This window comes from Hyperolius riggenbachi, chromosome 1 (genome assembly GCF_040937935.1).
Source record: "Hyperolius riggenbachi isolate aHypRig1 chromosome 1, aHypRig1.pri, whole genome shotgun sequence".
Taxonomy (NCBI): Eukaryota; Metazoa; Chordata; class Amphibia; order Anura; family Hyperoliidae; genus Hyperolius; species Hyperolius riggenbachi.
The window spans coordinates 150,723,719-150,751,580 of record NC_090646.1 but is presented as its reverse complement, the minus strand read 5'-3'; the positions used below and the strand labels follow the sequence as shown (position 1 = coordinate 150,751,580).

The window sequence follows — 27,862 nt, the reverse complement described above, 5'->3', positions numbered from 1 at the left end:
TAGATGTGCAAAGCTGGTAGAGACATACTCTAAAAGACTGGCAGCTGTAATTGCAGCAAAAGGTGGTTCTACAAAAAATTGACTCAGGGGGCCGAAAAAATACGCACACCTCACTTTGCAGTAATTTGTAAAAAATGTTTGGAATGATGTCTGATTTTCAATCCACTTCTCACATGTACACCACTTTGTATTGGTCTTTCCTGTGGAATTCTAATAAAATTGATGCATGTTTGTGGCAGTAATGTGACAAAATGTGGAAAACTTCAAGGGGGCCGAATACTTTTGCAACCCACTGTATATATATATATATCCTACCTAATAAAAGGCAGGTGTCCCTGGCTGCGTCAGTGCTTTTGCACTATTGCGCATGTCCTGCGCTGACAGCCGTTGGGGCAGGACAGACCAGGCGGCGGGCCGGGTGGGCGGGTGCGCGCACGCGGAGATGACAGACCTAGAGTCTTTTTTGTAAACAGGCTTAGGTCACTAGTGTATGAACATATATACAGTATATGTATGTATATGTATATATATATATATATATATATATATATATATATATATATATATATATATATGTATATATATATATATGTATATATATATATATATATATATGTATATATATATAAATATATATGTATATATATATATATGTATATATATGTATATATATATATATATGTATATACATATATATATATATATATATATATATATATATATATATACACATATATATAATTACAGAGGGGCTGCAGCACACAACAGGAAAACAGTGACAGGGGCTCTTGGTTACGCTTTAACGCGCTTAAGCTCACCAACTGCGCCAAAGTGTCCCCAATCTGGTGAGTCCTAGTCTACCATGCAAAATGCCAGTTTTTATAAGCAGTCTAGTGGGAACTAAACAAAAACCCAAGAGTCAACTAAATGGGAAAAAAGGAAATTAAAAACACCTTACCTTTCACTAGCTACCAAATGAACTCTCTGAACATGTGCAATGCACTCATTTATATGCTTAACTGTGCTAGAGGTGGGCGTGGTTATGCAGGCTTACAGGGGAAAATTATAAATAAATACCAAGGGGTAAGCAGCACAAACCGAATTTTATGCAAAGAATGCATAGAATTGCATAACATTTGGTTTGTGCTGCTTACCCCTTGGTGTATATATATATATATATATATATATATATATATATATATATATATATATATATATATATATATATATATATATATATTCTTTAATTTATAAATGTTTTACTGTTCCAGTCTTTGGATCTTATTATGCTGGAAGAATCCCAGTAAGTCCCCTCATACAGCAGATTGAATGTCATTTTTTTGTGTGTTTGTAGTTGAGAGCAGCAGACAGACTATTTCCATTGAGCAATTTTGCCTTGATTAAGGGACCGAGTGTATATATATACATATACTCTTTCTATTTTTATATACTCTTTCTATTTGCCCTTCTGTTGTTGCACATTAATATTAAATATTCTATGGCACAGGGCCTTTCAAATATAGTATTAGCCATAAGATTTGCAAGGTTAAGCACCAGAATTGTCACTGCCAGCTAGTTTACATAAATATTACATTGTATGGATATTTTAGCTATTGTGGACCTCAGTAGTCCCTGTGCAGAGGTGCATAATTCTGCTCTCAGCCGCTGTGTATATTCTCAGCATCACAGAGCTATAAGGAATAACCCGCCTGATCAGGTTATTCTGCTGCCACAGCCAGCTGCCTACATAATTTAGATGCTGAACATTTGTTATTATTGTATAACATAACATATTTATTTGTGAGTTATGTTCTGTGTCACCATCAATGCTTCAGAGAGCCTTGTGTGACACCATCTTGTATTGCTTTGTTTTTTTTTTTGTGTGTATTCATGAAATGCAACAGCAAAACATAAACTGATTGTGCACTGTTACCAAAATCTTTTTTCATTTTATTTAGTAATATAGCAGGTGTTGGGCACTATGCTGCGTGGGGCTGGAGTGCTTGTGCCATTTCTCTGGACGTTGTGTGTGCCTTTCAATCAGCATTGCGGCCAATCACAGCGGGGGAGGCGGGCACACACACATACAGCTGATAGCTTGGAAATTATTATTCTAGATTGACAACTATATGTGGGACTTCTCTTTTGTATATCATACGGATTTGACATTATGATCTGTCAGTTATTTCTCTTAACACTTAATTCTGCATGCAAACAAATACAGTATGCAAGCATAGCTAACGTAACAGATTGCCCAGCAAGCTCATGGTGAAGCAGAACTTCTAGAAGTGTGTAAGGGGCTAAGAGCCACATTAATCCATGCCATGCACTGATGAGGACCAACCAGTCCAAAACAGTCTGAATGTATGTTGCGTCCTTGTGGCTCTGTATAATTAACAAGCTGACACATTATTATCCAGTGGTTCTGTGTTTATCTATCAGGGACAACACAGAGATGGTTTGCATATTCAGCAGTAATGCATCATGGGAGACATCATATGCTCACTACAATCGGAATAATCACAAATACCTTCTGTTTTAACAAGGCAAATTTCTGTTTTGCAAGCATAGCTGAGTGACATTCTGGGACAGTTAGGAGAGCTTCGACAGTGCACAGTCTCTGGCCATGATGCTGAAGTTGGCTACAGCAATAAGTGCAATAAGGGAATAGCTCCTACCAATGTTTATTTATCTTCTGTTCTCACACAGTCACACAGCTTACCTCTTTCTCATTCTGTTCTACAGATGAGGCAATGCTCTGGAAATATGAAAATGTGAAAACAGAGCAGAATCTAACAGTCAGCATCGACTGCTGTTAGCACATGTAAAAAAAGTGCTTCTTTGGCAAATGATAAGCTCTACAAATAGCTTACTTATTGTTACCTTAATGGTCCAAGCACTCTTGTAAAAGGTCAGTGCTGTAAAGCGCCATTGTGTGCTTTTTCTTAGTCTTCAGAACTGGGCAGGGAAATTTCGGATCATGTAAAAGCCTGGATTGCTGATCTGTAGACAAGAGTGCGCTTGTAAACACTGGATTACAGGGAAGAGAAATGCTTGTTTATAACATCTACTTAAGTTGTCTTTTCTCTAGCAGCGATTACAATATGACTGCTAATTAGTATTCTGATTAATAAAGAGGGTCAGCATAGCACAGCAGCTGATGGGATTTATGTGTATACATGATTGTATACATGATTCAGAAACTCTGAATTTCACAGCTAAAAAAATGAACCAGGTCCCTGTAATTAGGATCATATAATTAGGATTACAAGGGGCAGAATGATTGCTGTATCAGCTGAAGCCAGGATTTTCTGTTGATGGATAGACTGACTTAGTTATCATGGCTGCCGGTCTCTAATAAGGAGGTATTGACCTTAACTGACTGGAAGAGGGGAGTGATCAGGCAGCTGGAGGTTGCAGAGTAGGACGTGTGGATCTGTCTGGATTGGTGCAACAGATTTTTGCCTTTTTTTATTTTGCAAATACTGCAAAATTCACAAAGAGTTGTGTACATCTAATGGATTTAAATGTACAGTACATAAAGAATTTGTGCCTAAATTTGGACTTTAACCACTTCACCACCAAGGGGGTTTTTACCCTAACAGACAAAACAATTTTCACCTGTCAGCACTTCTCCTTTTTATTCAGCAATAACTTTATCACTACTTATCCCATCAAAATGATCGATTAATTTTTTTCATCACAAATTAGGCTTTTTGGGGGTGATTTTAGTTATCAATAATATGTTGGGGTTAGCTTTACATTAGCAGTGTGTAAGACAATGTTATAAGTGCGCAAAATCCATGTACACTAAATGAGTGCTGCATATCCACTTACATTTGTGAATTGTCAATGCAGGACAGCACAACCCCACTCCCAGGTCTTTGGCACAGAGACACACTCCCAGGGCTTTGCCAAAACATCCCACTCCTAGTGCTCTGGCACAGCAGCCCACGCCCAAAAATCCGGGGTTCCAGCACAGAAGAGTGCTCCTGGGGCACTGGCTCAGGGGCCTGTAGCTAGGACTCTGGCACAGAGGCTCACTCCTAGGGTTCTATCACAGCAGTTCACTCCTGGAACTTCGGCACAGAGGCCCACTCCTGGGGCTCCAGCACAGAGGCCCACTCCTGGGGCTCCGGTACAGAGGCCCACTCCTGGGGCTCCGGCACAGAGGCCCACTCCTGGGGCTCCGGCACAGAGACCCACTCCTGGGGCTCCAGCACAGAGGCCCACTCCTAGGGCTCCGGCACAGAGGCCCACTCCTGGGGCTCCGGCAGAGAGGCCCACTCCTGGGGCTCCAGCACAGAGGCCCACTCCTGGGACTCCGGCACAGAGGCTCACTACTGGTAATTTGGCACAGAGGCCTATGGCTAGGGCTCCATCATATAGGTCCTGATGTATTTAACCTTTTTCCTGAGTTTTCTCCCAAGAAATGTGTTTTCATGTTAGCTACACAAGGAAAAAAAAGAACTCTACATTTAATAATACTTCTCTGACCCATTTTTGTGCATTTTCATTTTTCTTATAGTAAATTTTATGGATCAGCCAGAAAAATACTTAGGAAAAATGATGTTATCAATGTACATAAGCTGTAAACCACCAACGTCGGCTTCACTCCTGCTGATAACAATGTTGCCTGTGCTCTAAAGCCTATCATGAGCTTGGTGCAAACTGTAAAGTGTTGTAGAGAGAGCTTTAACCTTGGATACTGAGCATTGTTATTAATGTATAATGGACAACTAAGGTCACCAGCAAAATAAACCAGGGATGGCGCCGTGACCTTTCCTATTTTGTATGTTAATTAGGTATTCCACAAATGGTTTGCTAGGAATTCGGCCTGGTGATGCAGATGAGATAAACATCTGCAACCTGGTTGATGTCCCAGGTAGGAGATGAGCAAAATGATTAATGCATTAGGTAAACCAGGGAAGCAGGCAGGGATATGGAAACTAAACTTGTTGCCAATAATTGCAAAATAATGCATGTGGGACTAACGTATATTCAAAGGAAGGAAAGATGATTAATGGCGCTTTGTCGCTATCAGCCACAGAGACCCCTGGATTCATTATTTGAGATTATTAGAGGGAGGAATGCCATGCATCTGAGCAGTTGTGAAGCCAGCAGGATGTTAGGTCACGGAGTGGAAGGAACAGAAAGGAAGCTCTAGTCATCTTACTTTTTTAACTCGCGGACGGTTTCCAACTAACGCTAATGAGTTTAAAATTGAAACATTGCACTCCTGCTGAGGGCTGTTTCTGGCTATTTTGATGCCCCAGGCAAGCCCCTCTTTATGAGCTACCCCCCTTTTCTCCATATTGGATACACATATAAATTGGTTTTGTAGGTACTAATAACAGTTTGCAAGCCTTCATACGGGAGTGCTGTTTTCAAACTAAAGTTTTTACAAAGGATAGAAAAATTATTTCCTGGCTAGATACATTTCACAGGTCCATACTCAGAGAAATTATATAACAAATCACTTCTGTTACGAAGCAGAACAAATAGGCACCGGCAAATTTGGGTGCACCAAGCGCCGCCATAGGCCGTAATGGGCATTACAGCTGTGGCAGCGCTCAGAAGCTAATTTGGGCGCCAGCGAAAGACTGAGCACAAATTATTTAAAAACAATGTAATTTGCCTGCCAGCGGTAGTTGGCAGGCGAATTGCTTCTTTCCATGGGGGAAAGACCGAGGGGGAATAGTAATTAACACCACCAGGACTTTTGCAGCAGCAAGGTGAGCCATTTATCGGCTTCATCCTGCACCAAATTTGCCGGTGCCATTTTTATACGTATGCTTCTGTTATTGTTATGGAGGAACACAGCACCTTCATCAAATTCCTATTTTTTTATGCATAGCCTGTATAAATGCTGCTCTAAGTGCCAAACATATTAATAATAACTAGACTGTGTTTTATTTTTTTTTACCTTTAGGCTTGCAAGTAACAGTTTGTCTCTCATTGGACCCTTGTCAGATTAAAGCGCAACCCTCATTGATAGGGAATTACAGCCATAAAACTTTTCCTGCAGAGAACAACTTATGACTTCATGGGATAGATTAAAAAAAGGGTAACAGTTCATGTATTTTAGCTTTGGACACTTAATAGACTACCACTGATCAGAGACAATAAAACATTAAATTTATTTTTAAATGTTTAAACATAAAATATAGTCATTTTTAGGAGTAGGAGGCTAGCTGCAATCGTTTATCTCATCCGTTTATTTTCACCTCTGATTCACTTTAAACCAGAAAAGTTGCACCAGTCAACACAGACAAAGTTTAAAATAGTTATAGCTTAAAGTGGAAGCCCTTTTAACATTTACCCCCATTGCTCTTCTATTTGTATTTATAAGATGTTTAAGCTCATTTTTATTTTTAATAATAAGGCATATTTTCATTCATTTATATATGTATCCTCCTTTAGACGGAAGATAGATACATTTGTCTGATGAGGTCCCGACTGCACTGGCCATTTTGAGACATACGCTGCTTCGTCCAAGGCTGTCACATACCAGGGCTGAGCATACAGAGGCCTGCCGCACAGTCTTCACACAGCTTCCTTGTAGTGCTGGTCAGAAATGGATTAAGATGAAATGGGACTCTAGGCAAGACATCAGTTTTTGTCCAACGCTGACGGTGACCCAGGGGCGTATCTACAGGGGTGCACATAGGGCAGCTGCTATGGGCACCCTTTGTCACTCACCTGGGGGGGCGCATCCCCAGTAAGCAATTAATCGCCCCTTACTAGGTCGGGTCAGGAGAGCGGCACTGTCTGCGTGTGTGTGCGGCTGCCACAGCTTGTCCGTTCACCTCTCTGTTCCTCCCCGCTGCGCCAGCGTTTGTGGTCGGGGCAGGTCGCCATAGCAACGTCGGCGACTCGGCTCCGCTCTTCCTCCACCTCCACGTGCTGTCTCTCATCATCATCAGCGACTCCTCCTCCTGAACGGCTTGCTTCTGAGCGCACTAGCGCAGTGACAGTCCTCCCCGCTGCTCTCCTCTGCCCCAGCGTCTGTGTGGTCGCCATGGTAACGTCGGCGACTCGGCTCCGCCCCCACTTGCTGCCTCGCATCCCCGGCGGCTGGCGATCCTGAGCTGATCTGTCCACCAAACAGTCCTCCCCACTGCGCTGCCCAGCGTCTGTGGTCGCCATAGTAACGGCGGCCGCCGGCTAGCACCACTTGTTGCCTGACTGTCTGAGCCTCAGCCCCTCATCCCCAGTGAACCCCCTCCTGATTGGCTGCTTCCGTGCCGCTGGGGCTGATGGGGGTGGGAATGGAGAGGAAACAGTGTGTGTGTGTAGCTGCAGGAGATCAGGTGACAGTGCACATGGAGTGACTGTCAGTGAAGCAGCTAGGCAGGCAGCATAGGCAGCAGAGAGAGATCAACTGGCTGCTGTCAGCAAAGTGAAAATACGTTACACATAAGGTAATAATATAATAATTGTGTGTCCACTAACTAAAGTTCACTTAACTGAATTAGATACCACTCTAAACTAATACTGTGCTTAGGGTCCCTCTCCTCTCCCATGCTTCCCTTTTACAAACACCTCAGATTAGCAGGGGGGCCTACCTACTTTGGACACCTCTAGAGGGGGGGGGCTGCCTCTAGTTTCCTATCCTGGAGGCACACCTTTGGCTAGCAATACTTGAGGAGCTACCTATACTGAGCACCTAACAGGGGAGGGACACATTTGGCTACCTATACTGAACGGACACCTTCTTACCTAAACTGGGGGCTACCTATTCTGGAGAGACACCTTGGGCTACCTATGCTGGGGGCTGTCAATTCTGGGAGACTACATATAGCTACCCATACTGGGGTAAAACTTTTGGCTACTTATACCTGAGGCTATTGCTGGTGGACTACATATAGCTAACTATACAGGTGGAATGTCTGGTGAAATGCTAGCTACCTACTTAATACTACTATCTGAGAAAGGGTCCATACATTGCTTCCTAATAATCCTACCTGGGGAACTCACAGGGCTACCAAACTGGCTGGAGTACATCTAGCTTACTGATGCTGATATCTAAGGGCACACGGCTACATAATTCTGTTATCTATTCTAGAGAATATGGCTAGCCTATTTGCTATTGTAGAGAATATGGCTATGGATATATGCCCTGATAATGCAATTTTTTGGTTAGTGAAGGCTTTATCGGAGGAGGAGTTCCCCGAGTGTGAGGGGGCCTCTGATTGTGTGAAGCGGTTGCTCTGCCTAAGACTGTGAGGTACAATGCTGTTATTTACGGTGTTCTGACTGGGGGGGGGGACACGCGCAATTTCAGTGTTTGCCATGGGCGCTATTATACCTAGATATGCCTCTGCGGTGACCTGGCTTTTTTAGTAAGGTTTAATGGGGCCACTAGACTCTCTTCAGGCCCTAGGCAACTGCCTAGGTTTACTTTATGGATGATCTGGCTCTGGTGCTGGCTGATACATCTCCCATTCTCCTTTACTAATAATTAAACTGTATCTGTCACCTAAGCTCTGGTTGTCACAGCCATTAATGCACTAGTGAACTTCTGATTACCTGATCTGTGACATTTGAGCTAGTGTAGGTAATTTTATAGCATTGATTAGCATAATTGTTCAATTTATCAGCTTAATTTACTAAAAATATGTGCCTCATATGCCAGGACCTGCTGTGTTCCACCTTTAACAAATAATGTTTTCATTCCCTTGATAGTCTTCTAAATCACTTTTTCCAAGCGCAATGGTTCTTGCAGTCTGTAGAGTCAATTTATATTCATCTCCACAATGCACTGATCTTTCACAGATCTTATATTGTACTGTTTATAGCTGCTTTCACCACCGATCCACAAAATGACAAAGCAGTGCATTTTTTAAAAGCACAACTTAAAGAGAGGAGGTAGGACAAAAGGATTGTGTACACTTATAACTATACAGAACTATTATAGGAGCAGAACATTATGGTTTACATGTGCAATAAAAGTATGCAGTAATTGTTTTCACCTTTAAGAAAACGGTTTCCCTCTGAGATCGAGAAGGGATTTCTGAGCAGGTCTATTAAAAAAGGTCTCATCTCAGATATGTACTCAGTAGTGTGGTACTCGACACTAGAGAACTATACTTCTGCCATGTGAAAGTGGCAGGAAAGACTAAATTTTTGTAAGACTAGGGGTGGGAGTCCATATGTTGTAGTCTGACTAGATCTTCTATTAATAACATCTTAACCCTCTGGGGGATAATCCCGAGCTGAGCTCGGGGTAAGCCGCCACAGAGGATTTTTCAGGCCCTGGTGGGCCGATTTGCATAATTTTTTTTTTGTTGCACGCAGCTAGCACTTTGCTAGCTGCGTGTATATACTGATCGCCGCCGCTCCGCGCTGATTCGCCGCTACCCGCCGTGCCGCGCCGCTCCCCAAGACCCCGTGCGCAGCCTGGCCAATCAGTGCCAGGCAGCGCTGAGGGGTGGATCGAGACTCCCTCTGACGTCACGACGTCGTTGACGTCGATGACGTCATCCCGATCGTCGCCATGGCGACGGGGGAAGCCAAACAGGAAATCCCGTTCTGAACGGGATTTCCTGTTTGCTTTGTATGCCGGAGGCGATCGGAGGGGGTGTGGGGATGCCGCTGCACAGCGGCTATCATGTAGCAAGCCCTGGGCTCGCTACATGATTTAAAAAATAAAAAAAATTAAAAAATAGTGCTGCGCCACCTCCTGGGCGATATAATTGTATCCCCCAGGAGGTTAAAGGAACGCTCCTGTAAGATCCTCTACAACTGGCACCGCACACCTGCTAAACTGCATCAGTGGGGCTTGATATCATCTGACATCTATTGTAGAGGATGTGGACAGAGTGCCGACCAGTTACACTACTGGTAGGACTGTTCAGCTGTAAGGTGTGTTTTCAGCTAATCTCCGAGGTACTGGAAACTCCTGTTCAGGACGATCCCTGGATTGCCCTCTTCCATAGATACAAACCCCGCCTATCCAACCACGCCAGTGCTTTTATAGACCACGTTTGTAATGCTTCTAAGTCACTACTTGCCTAAACTTGTTGGAAAGGTCCATGGGTGGTGTTTTATCACTTGGTTTTGTATTTAATATGAGGTACATGACTGTGTTTGCTATATGCCTGCACTTTTCTGAAGAAGGGGACCCTGCGAGGCCCAAAACAATTGTCATTCATGGTGTTTTGGAGCATGCTGTGAAGAATAAAGTAACATGTTAGCTTTTGAAAAGTCTGGTGTGCTCACCTATCTGCATACTTTTTTAAGGTGAACATATATTATATTCTCTGATGGATTTATTGATGTAGATTGCAGCTTAAAGCGGAATATAACCCTGCATTTCAACTTTGCTCTAAAACATTATTTACAGCATATTATATGCAAAAAGCATTTTTTTTTACTAGACCAGCATTGGAAGGGTTAAACACAGAGGTTTTAAGTTCCGTGCAGACGTTCAGATAGTTACATTCTATTTAGTTATATGTATCTATTGAGAAATGTTACACACTCTTTGGCTGTCCTCCAACTCCTTCTCAGTGAGAGAGATGAGTCACAATAAACACTTAGATACATTTGTGTAAACAAAAAGTATCTAACTCAAGTTCGGATGGTCTGCAAAAATCTCCAGGGACTTTAAAGCCCTGTGTAACCCTTCCAATGCTGGTCTAGTAAAAAAAAAATGCTGGTTGCATATAATATACTGTAAATAATGTTTTAGAGCAAAGTTGAAATGCAGGGTTATATTCCGCTTTACTAAAAGTCTTCTGTTCCCCCTTGTATGCACGATTGTTTATGTGCATTGCTCGAGTTTTATGATATTATGTCTTATGAAAAGTTAAACCACTCACAGTATTATTGTGCTGGTTTATTGTTGTTATCAATGTTCATCTTTAATTTATTGTGCAATCTTTTTCTCTGAATAAAAATAAAATTGAAAACATTTTTTTATTAATGTTATCGTTAAAGGACCACTATCGCGAAAATTGTAAAATTCAAAATATATGTAAACTCGTACTAATAAAAAGTATGTTTTTTCCAGATTAAAATGAGCCATAAATTACTTTTCTCCCATCTTGCTGTCACTTACAGTAGGTAGTAGAAATCTGACAGAAACATTAGGTTTTGGGCTAATCCATCTCTTCATGGGGGATTCTCAGCATGGCCTTTATTTTTTATAAAGACACTCCTTGAAAATAATTTATATAAAGATGGTGGCCAGTCTCCCTGTTCGCTGAACACTTTTTTTTAGCAGTTGGACAGAGCAACTGCTGTTCACTAAGTGCTTTTGAACTTAAAGGAAACCCTGAGAATCCCCCATGAGGAGTTGAGCTAATCCAAAACCTGTCGGTTCTGTAAGATTTCTACTACCTACTGAAAGTGACAGCAACACAGAAGGAAAGTCATTTATGGCTTATTTTACTCTGGAAGAAACGTACTTTTTAATTTTATGTTTTTACATGTATTTTCAATTTTAGCGATAGTGGTCCTTTAATATTAATTCCTTCAAAGTGGAGTTCTTTGCTAAATGTATTTTTTTTGTCTCTTTTCAGGCATTTTCTATTCAAAACAGGAACAGGGACAACCCCACTGTTCAGCACTGCTACACCCGGATACACAATGGCATCTGGCACGGTTTATACTCCGCCCACAAGACCACTTCCTCGAAACACCTTATCTAGAAGTGCTTTTAAATTCAAAAAGTCCTCAAAGTACTGTAGTTGGAAATGTACCGCTCTCTGCGCCGTAGGGGTCTCTGTACTACTGGCAATACTACTTTCCTATTTTATAGGTAAGCCATTCCTATTTTACTATTCTTCATGCATGATAATTATTAAAATAAGCACGCTGGAACAACTTATCAGATCTGTAAGCTAATATAGGTAAAGCCGCCTTTTTTATTCTTTATCTGAAAAGACAAAAATGATTTATACCTTCTGAGTGGTGTTATTTTAATATCAAGTTAATATTTAATCTAGTGTTAATTAAGAAGAAGGCGGCATCTGCCATTTATTGCATCTTGACTGCAGCAGCTACAGAGAGAAATGGCTGTTTAAATTCTGCAGTGATCTAAGGCAATTTCTTCCAAAGGCCTGTTTTATAAATGACTTTATAATACTGTGTTTTTGGTTGGACAAGGCAATAGATCAGGAAAGTCTGCACTTTACAACAACAGCTGTATGTAAAATCCAGTGCAGCTCACAAGTTAGATTACATATAAATTATACAATGTTTTCAGAGATAAGATGCTGGATTCAATTAAAAAAGGAATAAAAAATAAATCTATTAAATTAATTTCTCTTCATCAGTGTTTAATTGCTCAGTTGTTTTACTGATCAAACATTGATTAGGAAAGGTCACAGGGAATGCATATGGATGCCCTTGCATAACACACCTCATCCCTTATTCAATTCACTTTTTCTCCTGAGTTTTCTCCTAGGAGATCATTTTTCATCTGCTCTTCAAAATGGCTTTTCAATTGAAAAAGTACCATAAAGAAGGTAAAAAGGACTATCAAAATTATAGAGTATTTTTTGCTGGCTGGTGGCTTAACCAAACTTACGACTGCCTAACGCCGATTGGCAGCCACAAGCTGGCTCCCCCAGGACCGCTTAACGCAGATCGGCGTCAGGTCCTGGGGGGGGAAATTAGGGATCGCGTGAGTGGATGCGAGCACATCCCCGCTGAGATACGGAACAGAGCTCTGGAAACAACCTGCGATCGCGGCTGGCAGGCTGAGAAAAGGAAAAAAGACATCGAAAGTGGTTGTACAGCGCTGCAATCTAGTGCAGCTCTGTACGTGGGACAGCTTTGTCGCTGAGCTGTCCCCAGGAGAGAATCACAAACAATAGTTTCTCATAGGCTAATACCTAGGAGAGGCGATCGTGGGGATTGGCTGTTATTTAAAGAAAACTAAAAACTATAAAATTGATTTAAAAAATGCAGATCGCAGCAGCAATTAGATGCCACCAACAGAAAGTTCTGTTAGTGGCAAGAAAAGGGGGCAAGATGCATTTGTGTGCTAAGTTGTATGGCCGTGTAGCACAGTGTTAACGCTGCAGTGTGCTGAATTGTAAAAAATAGCCTGGTCACTTGGGGGATGTAAGCCTGTTGTCCTCAACTGGTTAAAAGGCATTTTATTGACAAGTTGTGAAAATATCACCTAGGAGAAACAGTTAATTGGACAGTGGCCCTCATCTTAAACACATCTATAACTGATCGAAAATTACTTTATTTTGAAAAATTTGGCCAAGGCCTTTTGTTGGGTTGTTTTTTTGTTTATTAAAGTGTTAATCACATTTATTCCAGTGTTGATCACATTTCTTTCTTTCTTTTTTTTGTTTTGTTTAAGCACACCTGAACAGAGAGGGATATGGAGGCTGGTCTATTTGTTTGCCTTTTAAAGGACCTCTGCCACAAAAATCTTAAAATTTAAAATAAATGTAAATATATACAAATGAGAAGTGCATTTCTTCCAGAGTAAAATGAGCCATAAATAACTTTTCTCCTATGTTGCTGTCACTTACAGTAAGTAGTAGAAATCTGTCATTACCGACAGATTTTGGACTATCCCATCTTCTCATGGGGGGTTCTCAGGGTTCTCTTTATTTTTAAAAGCACTTAGTGAAGGGCAGTTGCTCCGTCCAACTGCCAAAAAGTGTACAGCGAGCAGGGAGGCTGGCCAGCATCTTTGTATAAATCTTTTTCAGGGAATGTCTTTATAAAGAATAAAGGCCATGTTGAGAATCCCCGTTGAAGAGATGGACTAACCCAAAACCTGTCGGTAATGTCAGATTTCTATTACCTACTGTAAGTGACAGCAACATAGGAGAAAAGTAATTTATGGCTCATTTTACTCTGAAAGAAGAGTACTTCTTGTTTGTATGTATTTTAAATGTTAAGATTTTCGCGACAGTTCCTCTTTAAACAATAAAGAGTAACTGGCTTTCTCACTGTTCCTGTGCCTGCAATATTTATAGCCATAGACCCTGAACAAGCATGCACCTCAGCTGTTTCTGACTGAGGTTGGTCTGGATTAGCTGCATGCTTGTTTCAGGTGAGTTATTCAGACACTATTGCCACCAAAGAGATCAGCAAGACAGCCAAGCAACTGGTATTGTTTAAAAGGAAATAAATATGGCAGACTCTATATCCCTCTCAGTTCAGGTCTACATTAAGGTCTAGGTTTTAGGGCAAGAAGTGAATCTCTTCATAAACCTGACCAATGTGCTATTCATCTCTTCTCCGCTAAATAGAATAAACATACTGTTGTCTATGACACAGCTTGGACGTTTTTTCTTCACTTCATTGGCCTCAATTCATGGAGCATTATCAAACGTTTATCAAACACTTTATCAAACGTTTGATAATTTACCTCATGGGTAAAATCTCACCAAGGTGTTATATATTTGTTGAACGTTTTATCGGTAAAACATTTGATAAATATATAACACCTTAGTGAATTTAAAATGAGATTTTAGCCATGAGGTAAATTATCAAACGTTTGATAAAGTGTTTGATAAACGTTTGATAATGCTCTGTGAATTGAGGCCATTGACTCAACAGGACGTGAGGGGCATTCTTACCAGTTATGACACACACCACAATGAACCCCTAATGCCTGGTACACACCATGCAATTTCCCTTCAGACAGCTGGGTCGAATCGAATATTATGATTTCCGATCGTTTTTCTTATTGATTTGGTATAGGAGTGATCGGAAAATCAATTCGAACAATGATCGGAAATCAGATCTGACCTGTCTGATATAATCTATTCGACCCATCCATCTGATGGGAAATTGCATGGTGTGTACCAAGCATTAGAGCATCACTTTTTTCTCATACTCTATCCAAAATGAAAAAAATGTTTTTAAAGAAAACTTTTTAGTAGTTATTTGCTAAACCTTTAGTCATTTAGGACTATTATGAACGTGTACCTTTTTCTTGGCATTTCTGGTGATACTTTACTATCTCAGTGATTTTTATATCATCTTTATTAATAGATGAAGACAAAAAGCTTGTTCTCTTGTTCTGTAAAGCAAGAAACTGCCAAGCAGCAGCTCATTTTATGTATTTACCAACTTTCTGCATTGTTCCTAACGACCAAGCTATCCGCATTAACTATTAAAATATAATCGCTTTTCTCTATCTTCAGCTATCATTTACTGTAATTTAATACTGTATGTTTGTATATAGAAATATTTTCTACTTACTGAAATTGAACCCTATTTTATGCTAAGTGCAAAGCATAACAAAATACTTAAAATGCTTTAATGCGGTGCAGCATTAATATTTAATTGACAATGCAAATGGCTGTTGTGTCAGGCTTGGCGATAACAAAATATTTAATAAGATGCTAAAGAAGTGGAAGAAAGGAAATAAAATTTAACTCTTTTTCAGCAGCATCATACACGGTTGTGTTAAAGGTAAAATAACATTTTAGTACTTTTGAGTATTTGGTTATCTATAATGAGCTTTTGTGCAGCATGGTACAAAAAACGATGAGCGACTGTTGCTGAGATATATGATAGTAGATTTTTGATTGGATGCTGAGACACACCCTTAAAGAGAACTTAAAGGGACACTGTAGGGGGTGGGGGGAAAATGAGTTGAACTTACCCGGGGCTTCTGTCCCCCAAAGACATCCTGTGCCCGCGCCGCTACTCCTCGATGCTCCGGCCCCACCTCCGGTTCACTTCTGGAATTTCAGACTTTAAAGTCTGAAAACCACTGCGCCTGCGTTGCCATGTCCTCAATCCCGCTGATGTCACCAGGAGTGTACTGCGCAGGCGCAGACCATACTGGGCCTGCGCTGTGCGCTCTTGGTGACATCAGCGGGATCGAGGACACGGCAATGCAGGCGCTGTGGTTTTCAGACTTTAAAGTCTGAAATTCCATAACTGAACCAGAGGCGGGGCCGAAGCATCGGTGAGTGGCTGCACTGGCACAGGATGTCTGTGGGGGACCATTAGAAGCCCTGGGTAAGTTCAACTCATTTTCCCCCGACCCCCCTACAGTGTCCCTTTAAATAAGGCAATGACTCAGGCCCATTCCCAATTAACTTCCACATCACATGAGGCCAGCGGGAGCGGACCTTTATAATGTCTGCTCTGTTGGTCCGCAGTGATACGGGTGAAGCCTGGGGCAGATGCGCTCCCCCGTAGGCTATATCACGGACTATATAGACCATAGGCTATATCCTGGACTGCGCAGAAATGCGGTCTGCTTACTGCAATGGATCCTGTGGATCTGTTGCAGCATGACAAGTGTGAATGGCTCCTATGTATAACAAAGGAGCCGTTCACTCTCCGCTTAGTAATGAGTGGAGAACAGACACCTTTTTCTCCTAGGTGATATTTCCAAACTTGTCAATAAAATGCCTTTTACACCACAAGCAAGCAAACAACTACTCAAAATCATTTTTATAGTACTTTTTCACCAATTTTTGGTACTTTTTCCAAAGTGCTGAAAAGTTATTCTAAATTGAAGATGAAAAATTATCTCTTCGGAGAAAACTCAGGAGAAAAAGTTAATTGCATATGGACCCAGGTCCTTTCTTTAGGACACAGATGTCTAACTCCATTCATGCCAGTGTTTAGGATGGACCGAGAAAGAGAGGAATGTGTTCTACCTGATGGACCACACCTTTCCTGATTCAGTCCCATCAATTAGATTGAGCTGTGTCAAAAATGTGTGAGGACCTCGGCCCTCGAAGGACCGGTTTGACAATGCCTGCTTTAGGTGGTGGTTACCTGGTTTTGTTTTGGATACTAAGTTGATTATTTTCCTAGCTATTTCTCGATTTTTACATTTGCAAAATGCTGTCACTTTCAATAGGTGATTTGATTTGCTCTTATTCATTATTTATTAGATTTTTATCTCCATGCATCATCCTTATTTCTGTTGTTAAACTGTTCAAAATTGATTAGGTATTTATCAGATAGATATTTTGGAGTGAAAAGATCAATGGCAGATTCAATCCAAGTTAGGGCTGGTTCAGACAGATGGCATCCGGCGTCATCCTTTCACGCAGTGATAGAATGCCACCAGTACTGAGAAGAATGGCAGCGTTCATCTCAATGAGCTTGCTGTTGATTGCTGGTGATTGGGGCAACGTTGTGGTTGATCAAAATTCCTGAAACACTTTGTGGCTTCCGGTGGTGGTTGTATTCAGCGGTTCCATGCCCCCTATGGACATATGACAATGGAACGATGGTAACTGATTCAAACAATGCCCATCACTTGTCTCCACGATAGCAGAAAAGCCTAGAGCTTTGGCTAAAAGAATCTCCTCAAGCAGTCCATCTGAACCAGCCATTACCAAATTTGCTGGAAACTTTGACCCACAGAAGGCTACGTTTAGTCTGTGGGCTGGATCACACTTGGGCACTTTTCAGCATTTTGCTGATCATCGGCAATCAGCAAATCGCTGTTGCTAATGTATCTCTACGGGATCATTCCTACTGCAGCATTTGCGATTTGCGAATCGCAGACATGCTGCATGCAGCTCTTTGGGGGAGATTGTGATGTGATTCTCATTCTATTGAACGGGAATCGCAAGGCAAATCAAGGCAAAATCTCTTTCTGAGTGTGAACCGGCCCTAAATAGTATGTTATGTTATCTGCCAATATATGTTAGCAGTTATATCTACTCTATTAATATATTATTTTTTACATAAACAGCACACCATAGGGAACTCAAATGTCAAAAAAAAAATAGGATAGGGGACCTTTGAGATTGATATAATGGCTGTAAGGAGGTAAAACAGTGACAGTATGATGCTGAGGGGTCTGAATACTGATGTCCTGTCACTGCGGGGGTGTGACAATGACACGCTGTGAATGATTGACAAAAGCAGAGCTCTGACCACATACATACATGTTACATTTTGATCAGATGTTGAAGACAAAACATTCTTGCTACTTCAGGCCAAAATGGTTTAAAAGAAAAACAAAAAGTCAGTCTATCTTCCCTCTATGTAAAGTGTGTGCTCATTAAAAATGCTCTTATGAAAGTTATAATGAAATTTTTATGCTGGATATACTGTAAGCATGGAGAAACGTGTACAGTTCCGTCTTTTAACCAAAGAAGAAAAAAGTCAGTTGCCTAATAATCATTGTTTCTGGCATTCAAGTGGCTCCGGAAGACCAATTTTACAGATGCCTGGATTTCAAATGTCAGCACTTCATTTAGAAAAGATTTTACTGTCTCCTGTTTACTGAATTGCTCAAGGCTAAATGAATCCTGCGCACCTCTATAGGAATGTACCTCTGAGAGGATAACATTTTAAGTGTTTAATAGCTAGTCTACCCAAAATCTCAGTTTTTAGCTAGATATCGGAGATTTAAAGCCCATCGCCAGACACGGATGTAAAAATACAATTTAATAGCATAGTAATCCGAGTAGTCAGAAGTTACCTTTCCGATGTAAAATTAGGCTTATGCAGCAAAAAAATAAAAATAATAAATACTGTTCTGAAAATTTGATCACATGACTGCTCATAGGGGGCAATTTTCAGGTTCTGTGGGTGTGGCTGCAATTGCTGCAGAGGAAGGCACACACTGCTCCCGGTTAACGCATCCATGCAAAAAGGGCATCTGGTAAAAATGGCGCGGGACATAGCCAAAATTATGTGTTTTTATGTAAAACAATATTTTTCGTTTCTATGTTATAAACTAAAATCTAGTGCTTAATGTGTTGAATTAACGCTAATGAAATGGAAAAATGCCGTCTATACAAAAAAAAGATATTTACACTTGTAATAAGCTTAGTAATAAAATTGTACATAATACATGTATTTTACTGCAATTATACCTAACTGTACTCTCACAAAGAACTCTCCCTATACTAATCCCTAACCCCTAGACCCCCCTTGGGGTTATTAAGGATAGTTTAATAAATTGTATATGTTACAAATATTGTACTGGAACTATACCTAAGCCTACTCTCACACAGAACCCTCCCTGTACCTATCCCTAACCCTTAGATCAGGGCTTTTTAAACCCTGTCCTCAAGTACCACCAACAGTGCATGTTTTGTGGAAATCCACAGAGGCACTTAATCAGCTCTGTTGAGACACTAATTATCTCACCTGTGGATGTTTGTGGTTTTCTGCAAAACATGCACTGTTGGTGGTACTTGAGGACAGGGTTGAAAAGCCCTGCCCTATATCCCTCTGGTGGAGCCTAACCCTAACCACCCCCCTGGTGATGCCTAACCCTAACCACCCCCTGGTGGTGCCTACCCTAACCAACCCCCTGGTGGTGCCTGACCATCACCCTGGTGGTGCCTAACCTAACCATCCCCACTGCACAAACACCCTTACACACATAGAAACAATAATATATTTGATACCGTAAAATACTTCACTGCAAATAACTTAAATAGAATCATTTATATATTTTAATACAGTAAATAGCCTTACAATCATGTAAACATTTAAAATATTATGAATAGTAAAAGTTATATATTTGTAATAGAATAAATAGCTTTACAATCACATACGCATTAAAATATTATAAATAGAAAAAATTATATTAGTACATAGCAAGGAAAGGAGCAGCGCTACTTTAAAAAAGAATAGTGCCTACCTGCAAAAGAGTGCAAGCCCCACTTGTGGGGTTGAATACACACCGAGCATACACATGACCTGTCTACCACTGGAGGATGTTGGTTTCCTGTAACAGCTTGCATGCAACTTATTAAATACTCGTCCATCCCACTGCGAAGAAGTCAATCCTCCATGGGAGGGGCCTAACACTAACTAAATCCTAACCTATGTATATGCATAGCCTGGGTGCGCTACCAAGTAAAAGTAAAAAAAATTAAGTAGCGCTGCTCATTTCCTTGCTATGTACTAATTTAATTCGTTTTTGGTCAGCTGCTCCCACTTAACAGCCATGCTTTTGGTGTATATGCAGAGCTTCTGTTTGGGTTCAAGGTGCGTTTGTAGTTCCTGGGGGGGCTGAGTGCATTTCTGATTGGAGGCCATTCGGAGGCGGCCTGGTGTTGCGCTGATCCACCTTTTGCGCAATTTTCGATTTTTCAATTTTACTTGGTAGCGCACCCAGGCTATGCATATACATAGGTTAGGATTTAGTTAGTTAATTACCATAAAATTTGTTTTGGTGAATGTAATGTGCATTTTGTCTGCAAAAAAAAATGCACATAACATCATCCAAAACGCTTGCGGGGAATTTTGTGATCCCCGCGTAACACTTCATACTACAGCTGTTGCTTAACTACTTGCTGCATGCCGTGCAGTATATTCACGGCCCTTTAAAAAAGACAGGATGCAGCAGGGCTGTGAAAACAAGTCTGCAGCGGCATGCAGCCGCCGCTCGCTCCCGTTCGCGCGCGTGCGCGCGCACCGCCGTTACCGCCGCTTAGAGGGGAAGTTAATGAATGGGACCGCAGGTCCCATTCATAAATCTAAGTCCCCGATTCAATGAATACCAGCGTCTACGAGACGCCGGCATTCATTGTATCTTCCTGTGTTACACAGCCACGGATTACTTCCGATTCACGTGCTTACGTACGTGAATCGGAAATGACGACTGAGGACATCTTGTGGCCAAATAGTATATTGCACCAAAATTGCATTTTATTTATTAAAAATCCCCACACTGACTGATATAATTAACTATTTCCCTCCCACACCCTCCCATAATACCCAAACTTTTTTTTTTATTTATAAAAGGGGGAAAAAAATTTCATCAAAAAAAAAAAATATATAAGTAGTTACCTTAGGGACTGAACTTTTAAAAAATTGATGTCAAGGCAGTATATTACTATTAATTTTTAATTTATGGGCTTGTAATTAGTGATGGACGCAAAATTGAAAAAATGCACCTTTATTTCCAAATGAAATATTGGCGCCATACATTGTACTAGGGAAATTTTTTGAACGTTGCAATAACCGGGACAAAAGGGCACATAAAATGTGTGGCTTTTATCCACAGTAGAATGTTTTATTTTAACACTATAATGGTCAAAAACGGAAAAATAATGCATTTTATAATTTTTTTTTCTTATTATTCATGTTAAAATGCATTTAGGATAAAATAATTCTTGGCATACTGTACACCCAAAGAAAGCCTAATTGGTGGCAAGAAAAACAAGATATAGATCATTACGCTGTGATTAGTAGTGATTAAGTTATTGGTAAAAGAAAGGGAGGAGCGCTGACAGGTGAAAATTGCTCTGGTCCACAAGAGGAAAAATGCCTCAGGTGTCAAGTGGTTAAATGATGTTATTAATTAACCCTTTTGGGACCGGCTGCCTAACCCCCCTTAAAGTGGCATGAAACCCAGCATTTCTTTTTTGCTCTAAAATATTATTTACAGCATATTATATACTACCACCATTTTTTCTTTACTAGAACAGCATTCAACACTGGACTTACAAGCTCCCTACAGGGAAAGCTGCATGCATCTGAACTGGAGATAACATTATCTTATGTTTTGTATCAAGTGAGGACTGTAAATACTTCTCTGACTGTGCAGACATGCAGACACTCCTGAACACAGACAGACACTCAGAAAGCATTTCTGGACACATTACAGTATGAATAAACTAGTTAAGAATAAAATGCAATTGCAGCTCTCAGAGCAAAAAAAAATGTACTTTGGAAACTTGTAATTTCTAAATGAGTAATAATACTTGTGCACAAAAGAAAATATGAAAACTGTATGGGTTATAAAAAGTAGGCAAACCTGTTTTATTGAATATTATGTCAGAGTTTTATACCACTTTAAGGACCAGATAATTTTGCCCAGGTGTGTGTGTGTGTGTGTGTGTGTGTGTGTGGGGGGGGGGGGGGGTTGCGACGCATTTCGTTTAGGGGGGTCAGGCAGCCGGATCCCGAGGGCATGATTTTTCCCCTGCAGCCAGAGGTCCCCCCTATAGCCAGCAGCCTTTAATCACCTCCCATGCTCCAGGGATGAGGTTGAACCCTCCGCTCTGACCGGCATCCCCGCTCCTACTAGCCGTTCAGTTTCGGGTCGCAGCTTGATGACATCATCAAGCCGAGACCCGATATTATGTCAGAGCGAGCGGGGATGCTGGCCAGAGCGGAGGGAAGCACCGATCGCCATGGGAATGGCAGGAAGGTGAGTGGATCCTCTTCTTTCCCCCCTACCGCCACAGCTCTTTTTGGTGATTACTACGATCCGCCGGCGATCACAGTGATCAGAAGCAATACGCGATGGCTGCTGATCAGTGGTGCTCAGCAGAGCTCGAATATTCGAGTAGCTCGAATATTCGAGCTCTTTTCCAGCTATTCGAGCTCGGTATTCGAGCTCCGAATAGCTGTAGCTATTCGAATGGGCTATTCGAGTACACTCGAATAGCCCATTCACTATTCGAGCTATTCGAGCAAAACGGCGCTATTCGAGCTCGGTACCGAGCTCGAATAGCGTCATAGCCCAGATTGATGTCCTTAGAGCCAATCAGAGGGCTCCCAGGCCCTCTGACGGCAGCCAATCACAGAGGGGGACCCTGGCCAGCCCCTACCCTATAAATAGCGGCCGCCATGTTCCGTTTCTCCGTGCTTGCCTGAGACTTGTACAGAGAGAGAGTTGCTCCTTTGTGCTTTGGCTTAGCAAGAGCTCTATTGTGGTCATTTACCTAGCGTTTTTGCTCACATACACCTCCTATACACACCTATATTGTTGTTAGTTAGTTAGTTAGACATTGTATTTTAGTTAGTAGCTTTTGTGTTACATAGAGACAGGTCAGCTGCTGCAGGCTTACAGCTTTAGGCCTCAGGGCCTTGCCTGTGTGGGCAGCTGTCCTCCTGTCCTCTGTTTATTTCTCTCTATTCTATACCAGTATTTCTGCTGTCCTTTACTACTGATTGTATTAGTATTGTAGTTATATACTGTAACTGTACTAGGACACTCACTGTCACTGTTCATAGGCTACTAGCTGCTCCTGCGTGTGTGCACTCACTTTCTGTGTACACACTACACACACTCTATTTCCTTCTGATAACTGATTGATTATTGTAATTGATTATTGTAATTAGTTAGTTGTACTTACTGTTACTACTTACTGTACTAGGAGTCTAGGACACTCAGTCACTGTTCATAGGCTACTAGCTCCTGCGTGTGTGCACTCACTGTCTGTGTACACACTACACACACTCTATTTCCTTCTGATAACTGATTGATTATTGTAATTAGTTAGTTGTTTGTACTTACTGTTACTACTTACTCTTACTGTACTAGGAGTCTAGGACACTCAGTCACTGTTCATAGGCTACTAGCTCCTGCGTGTGTGCACTCACTGTCTGTGTACACACACTACACACACTCTATTTCCTTCTGATAACTGATTGCTTATTGTAATTAGTTAGTTGTACTTACTGTTACTACTTACTCTTACTGTACTAGGAGTCTAGGACACTCAGTCACTGTTCATAGTCTACTAGCTCCTGCGTGTGTGCACTCACTGTCTGTGTACACACACTACACACACTCTATTTCCTTCTGATAACTGATTGATTATTGTAATTAGTTAGTTGTTTGTACTTACTGTTACTACTTACTCTTACTGTACTAGGAGTCTAGGACACTCAGTCACTGTTCATAGGCTACTAGCTCCTGCGTGTGTGCACTCACTGTCTGTGTACACACTACACACACTCTATTTCCTTCTGATAACTGATTGATTATTGTAATTAGTTAGTTGTACTTACTGTTACTACTTACTGTACTAGGAGTCTAGGACACTCAGTCACTGTTCATAGGCTACTAGCTCCTGCGTGTGTGCACTCACTGTCTGTGTACACACTACACACACTCTATTTCCTTCTGATAACTGATTGATTATTGTAATTAGTTAGTTGTTTGTACTTACTGTTACTACTTACTCTTACTGTACTAGGAGTCTAGGACACTCAGTCACTGTTCATAGGCTACTAGCTCCTGCGTGTGTGCACTCACTGTCTGTGTACACACTACACACACTCTATTTCCTTCTGATAACTGATTGCTTATTGTAATTAGTTAGTTGTACTTACTGTTACTACTTACTCTTACTGTACTAGGAGTCTAGGACACTCAGTCACTGTTCATAGTCTACTAGCTCCTGTGTGTGTGCACTCACTGTCTGTGTACACACACTACACACACTCTATTTCCTTCTGATAACTGATTGATTATTGTAATTAGTTAGTTGTTTGTACTTACTGTTACTACTTACTCTTACTGTACTAGGCGTCTAGGACACTCAGTCACTGTTCATAGGCTACTAGCTCCTGCGTGTGTGCACTCACTTTCTGTGTACACACTACACACACTCTATTTCCTTCTGATAACTGATTGATTATTGTAATTGATTATTGTAATTAGTTAGTTGTACTTACTGTTACTACTTACTGTACTAGGAGTCTAGGACACTTAGTCACTGTTCATAGGCTACTAGCTCCTGCGTGTGTGCACTCACTGTCTGTGTACACACTACACACACTCTATTTCCTTCTGATAACTGATTGATTATTGTAATTAGTTAGTTGTACTTACTGTTACTACTTACTCTTACTGTACTAGGAGTCTAGGACACTCAGTCACTGTTCATAGGCTATTAGCTCCTGCGTGTGTGCACTCACTGTCTGTGTACACACACTACACACACTCTATTTCCTTCTGATAACTGATTGCTTATTGTAATTAGTTAGTTGTACTTACTGACTGTTACTACTTACTTACTTACTGTACTAGGGACACTCACTCAGTCACTGTTCATAGGCTAGCTCCTGCGCGTGTTTGCGCGTGCGTGCACTCACTGTCTGTAGTGTACACACACTAAATTTACTTGTGATTACTACTGATTATTGTAACTGCTAGTTGTACTTCCTGACTGTTACTACTTACTTACTGTACTAGGGACACTCACTCAGTCACCTCACCCACCAACCCACTCCATTAAAGTACCCCACTTTTCACCCGCCCTTTTAAAAAACGTTTGTCTATACGCCCAAAACATCGAAGATGTCTGGAAGTGGCAGCCAGCGCGGTTTGGGCAAGGGGAAGGGCAGCAAGGGAATCAGGAGGAGAGGGAGCAGCATTGTGGCAGGCCGCGGCCGCGCCACCATGCACAGTTCCGCAGCAGCAGCAGCAGCGTCAGTGGCTAACATTCCTCCCATAGCCACTGGCCGTGGACGCCTTGGGCGCCGCCCAGCAGGAGCATCTGCAACTCACGCTGCAGAGCCGGGTCGGAAACGTCCCATTGAGGAAAAGCATGCAGACACTGTGGTGCAACTCATGACGGAGGATGAGCAGCCCGCCATCAGCTCTGCATCCGAGGCCTCCACCCTCACCACTACCACCACCACCACCCCTGTTCGCAGAAGCCGCCCAGCAGGGTCTGGGGAGGAGGCCAGTTCACCGTCACAAGTTGGCGACCTGTCACTCAGCAGTATTTTTACCCCAGGCACCATCAGGGTATTGTCTGCTGTTGTTGGCGATTTTGAGGAGGAGATGCTGATGGGCACTTTGGGGGATGAGGGATTAAACAGCAAGACTGTGGCGACAGTCAAGCAGCCCATCCATGCATCAGGAGAGGAGTTTGGGGGGTCATCATCCCAGCAGGACATGTTTCAGGAGGGGGAGGATGATGATGACCCGGTGACAGACAGAGACTGGGTGCCACCACCTCCAGGGGATGTCGTCCTCAGCAGCTCTGAGGAGGAGGAGGAGGATGCTCTTGTGGGCCTTGCAAGGAGGCGCATCATTGCAAGCATTGGCAGCAGTAGGCAGGTCCCACAGCCTGCTGGTGTCTCAGGCTCAGCAGCAGCAGCAGCAGCAGCATCTGCCAGTACCACCACCAGCCGCACCCAAGCCCCCCAAGCCCCCCCCCAACCACCACAGGGAGACAGGCAGCAGCGCTTCCATGCCGTAGGGGGATGTTTCTGTCACCAATCTGGCGTTATTTCACCATGCCCACTGTGTACAGCAAGTACGCCACTTGCAACCACTGTCAGCGGAAGTTGAGCAGAGGTGCAGACCCCTTAAAGTTCAGCACCAGCTCGCTCATCAACCACCTTGCTGCGAAACATTTCCACCAGCATGAGGAGTTCCAGAGGCTGAAGGCATCTGGTGCTGGCAGTGGCACCACACCCATCACTGCACAGCCTTCAGCAGCAGCAGCAACAGCAGCCACCCGCCCTCCTGCTCCTCCAGCAGCACCAGCAGGAGTGCGGAAACGCACTGCTCTTCCCCCCTCTGCAACTTCTGCCGCCGACACTGAGGCCTGTTCTGGCAGCCAGTCCTCAGTGGCCTCCTCCGCTGTGTCTGCTGATTCCCGTGCCAGCAAAAGGCCACGCCAGAGCCTTTTGAGCGAGTCCTTCCAGGGGGTGGTTAGGGCTCTGCCTCCCAGCAGCCGTCGCGTGCGGCAGCTGAACGACTTGCTGGCACGGACCATGTGCTCCCAACTCGCTCGTCTAGGAGGGGAGCGACATTCGTGCGCTGCTTGCTTGCGCAGCCCAAGACTGGCAGCTCCCCAGCAGACACTTTTTCTCCCGCAAGGCCATTCCTGCACTGCACCGCTTTGTGATGGCCAATGTGGAGCGAGGGCTGGAGCACACGGTTGGTGAAAGGGTCCACGTCACCATGGACTCCTGGAGCAGCCGCTTCGGGACAGGCCGCTACCTGTCCTTCACTGTCCACTGGGTCAGCTTGGTGGAAGGGGGTGAGGATGGGAGAGCAGCAGCGGGCACAGCAGCAGCAGCAACACAGTGGGTGGTGCCACCCCGCAGGGTCAAGGGAACTGCAGCAGGTTCCTCCGATCCTCTGCCATCCTCCGGCACACCTGGCCAAACCCCCCGCCTCAGCAGCAGCGTGAAGGCCCGCCACTGCCAAGCGCTGCTGCACTTGGTCAGCCTTGGGAAGACCAAGCTGACGGCAACCCATGTGTTGGCCAAACTCCAGGAGCAGGAGAGGATTTGGCTGACCCCCAGAGGCCTCAGAGTCGGAGAGGTGGTGGCCGACAATGGGGCCAATCTGGTTGCCGCAATAGACAGGGGAAACCTGACCCACATCCCCTGTCTTGCCCACGTGCTGAACCTGGTGGTGCAGAAGTTCTTGCGCACCTACCAGGGGATGGGCGAACTGCTGGAAACGGCAAGGAACGTTGTGCGTCACTTCCGGCGCTCGGCTGCAGCCTGTGCGAGCCTGGAAGACGTGCAAAAGGAGCTGGATCTGCCACGCCATCGGCTGATCCTTGACGTTCCGACTCGCTGGAACTCCACCCTGGCGATGTTGGAGCGTCTGGTTGAACAGAAGCACGCTGTCAACCAGTACCTTGCCCTGGCCACTGTTTCCGCCGCTCAGAGAAGGGACAAGACCAGCAACATCCCGTCCATCGTCCGCGATGATGACTGGAGGCACATGCAGCAGGTGTGCTTAGTGCTGGCTCCCTTTCTGCAGGCCACTAACATGGTGAGCAGGGACCATGCTATGGTCTGTGAGTGGGTGCCCCTGGTTTGTCTGCTGAACAGGGCCCTCGATGCTTTGCTGGAACAGGGAGCGGCAGCCTTGGACCAGCAGGAGCGGCAAGCAGCTGCACAGTCCACCTCTGAGGGGGAGGAGGAGGAGGACTTGGTGGAGGTCCCTGACCTTGCTGGTGATGAGGGGGAGCAGCACAGTGCAGCTGAGTTGGTGCGGGGGTGGAGAGAGGATGAGGCTGACGAGGCAGAGGAGGAGGATGAGGACAGCAGCACTGCCGTCGATGTGCCAGCAGACGTGGCCCGCCTCTTCCCAATGGCAGCGCACATGCTGACATGCCTGCGCAGAGACCCCAGGGTGATCCAGATGAAGCAGAGGGAGGACATCTGGATCAGCATGATGTTGGACCCACGCCTCAAGGGGAAGTTGAGCCAGTTC

General features: G+C 43.2%; 1 protein-coding gene across 20 annotated transcripts in view; it reads left to right on the top strand.

Annotated features, from left to right (window-relative positions):
- Positions 1–27,862, top strand: part of TENM3 (teneurin transmembrane protein 3) — a 1,708,801-nt gene that overhangs the window by 1,376,396 nt on the left and 304,543 nt on the right. For all 20 annotated transcript variants that reach the window (XM_068278748.1, XM_068278756.1, XM_068278759.1 and 17 more), the window contains one exon: positions 11,529–11,767. In XM_068278748.1, the coding sequence (XP_068134849.1) occupies positions 11,529–11,767 (239 nt within the window). The remainder of the gene's footprint in view (positions 1–11,528; positions 11,768–27,862) is intronic.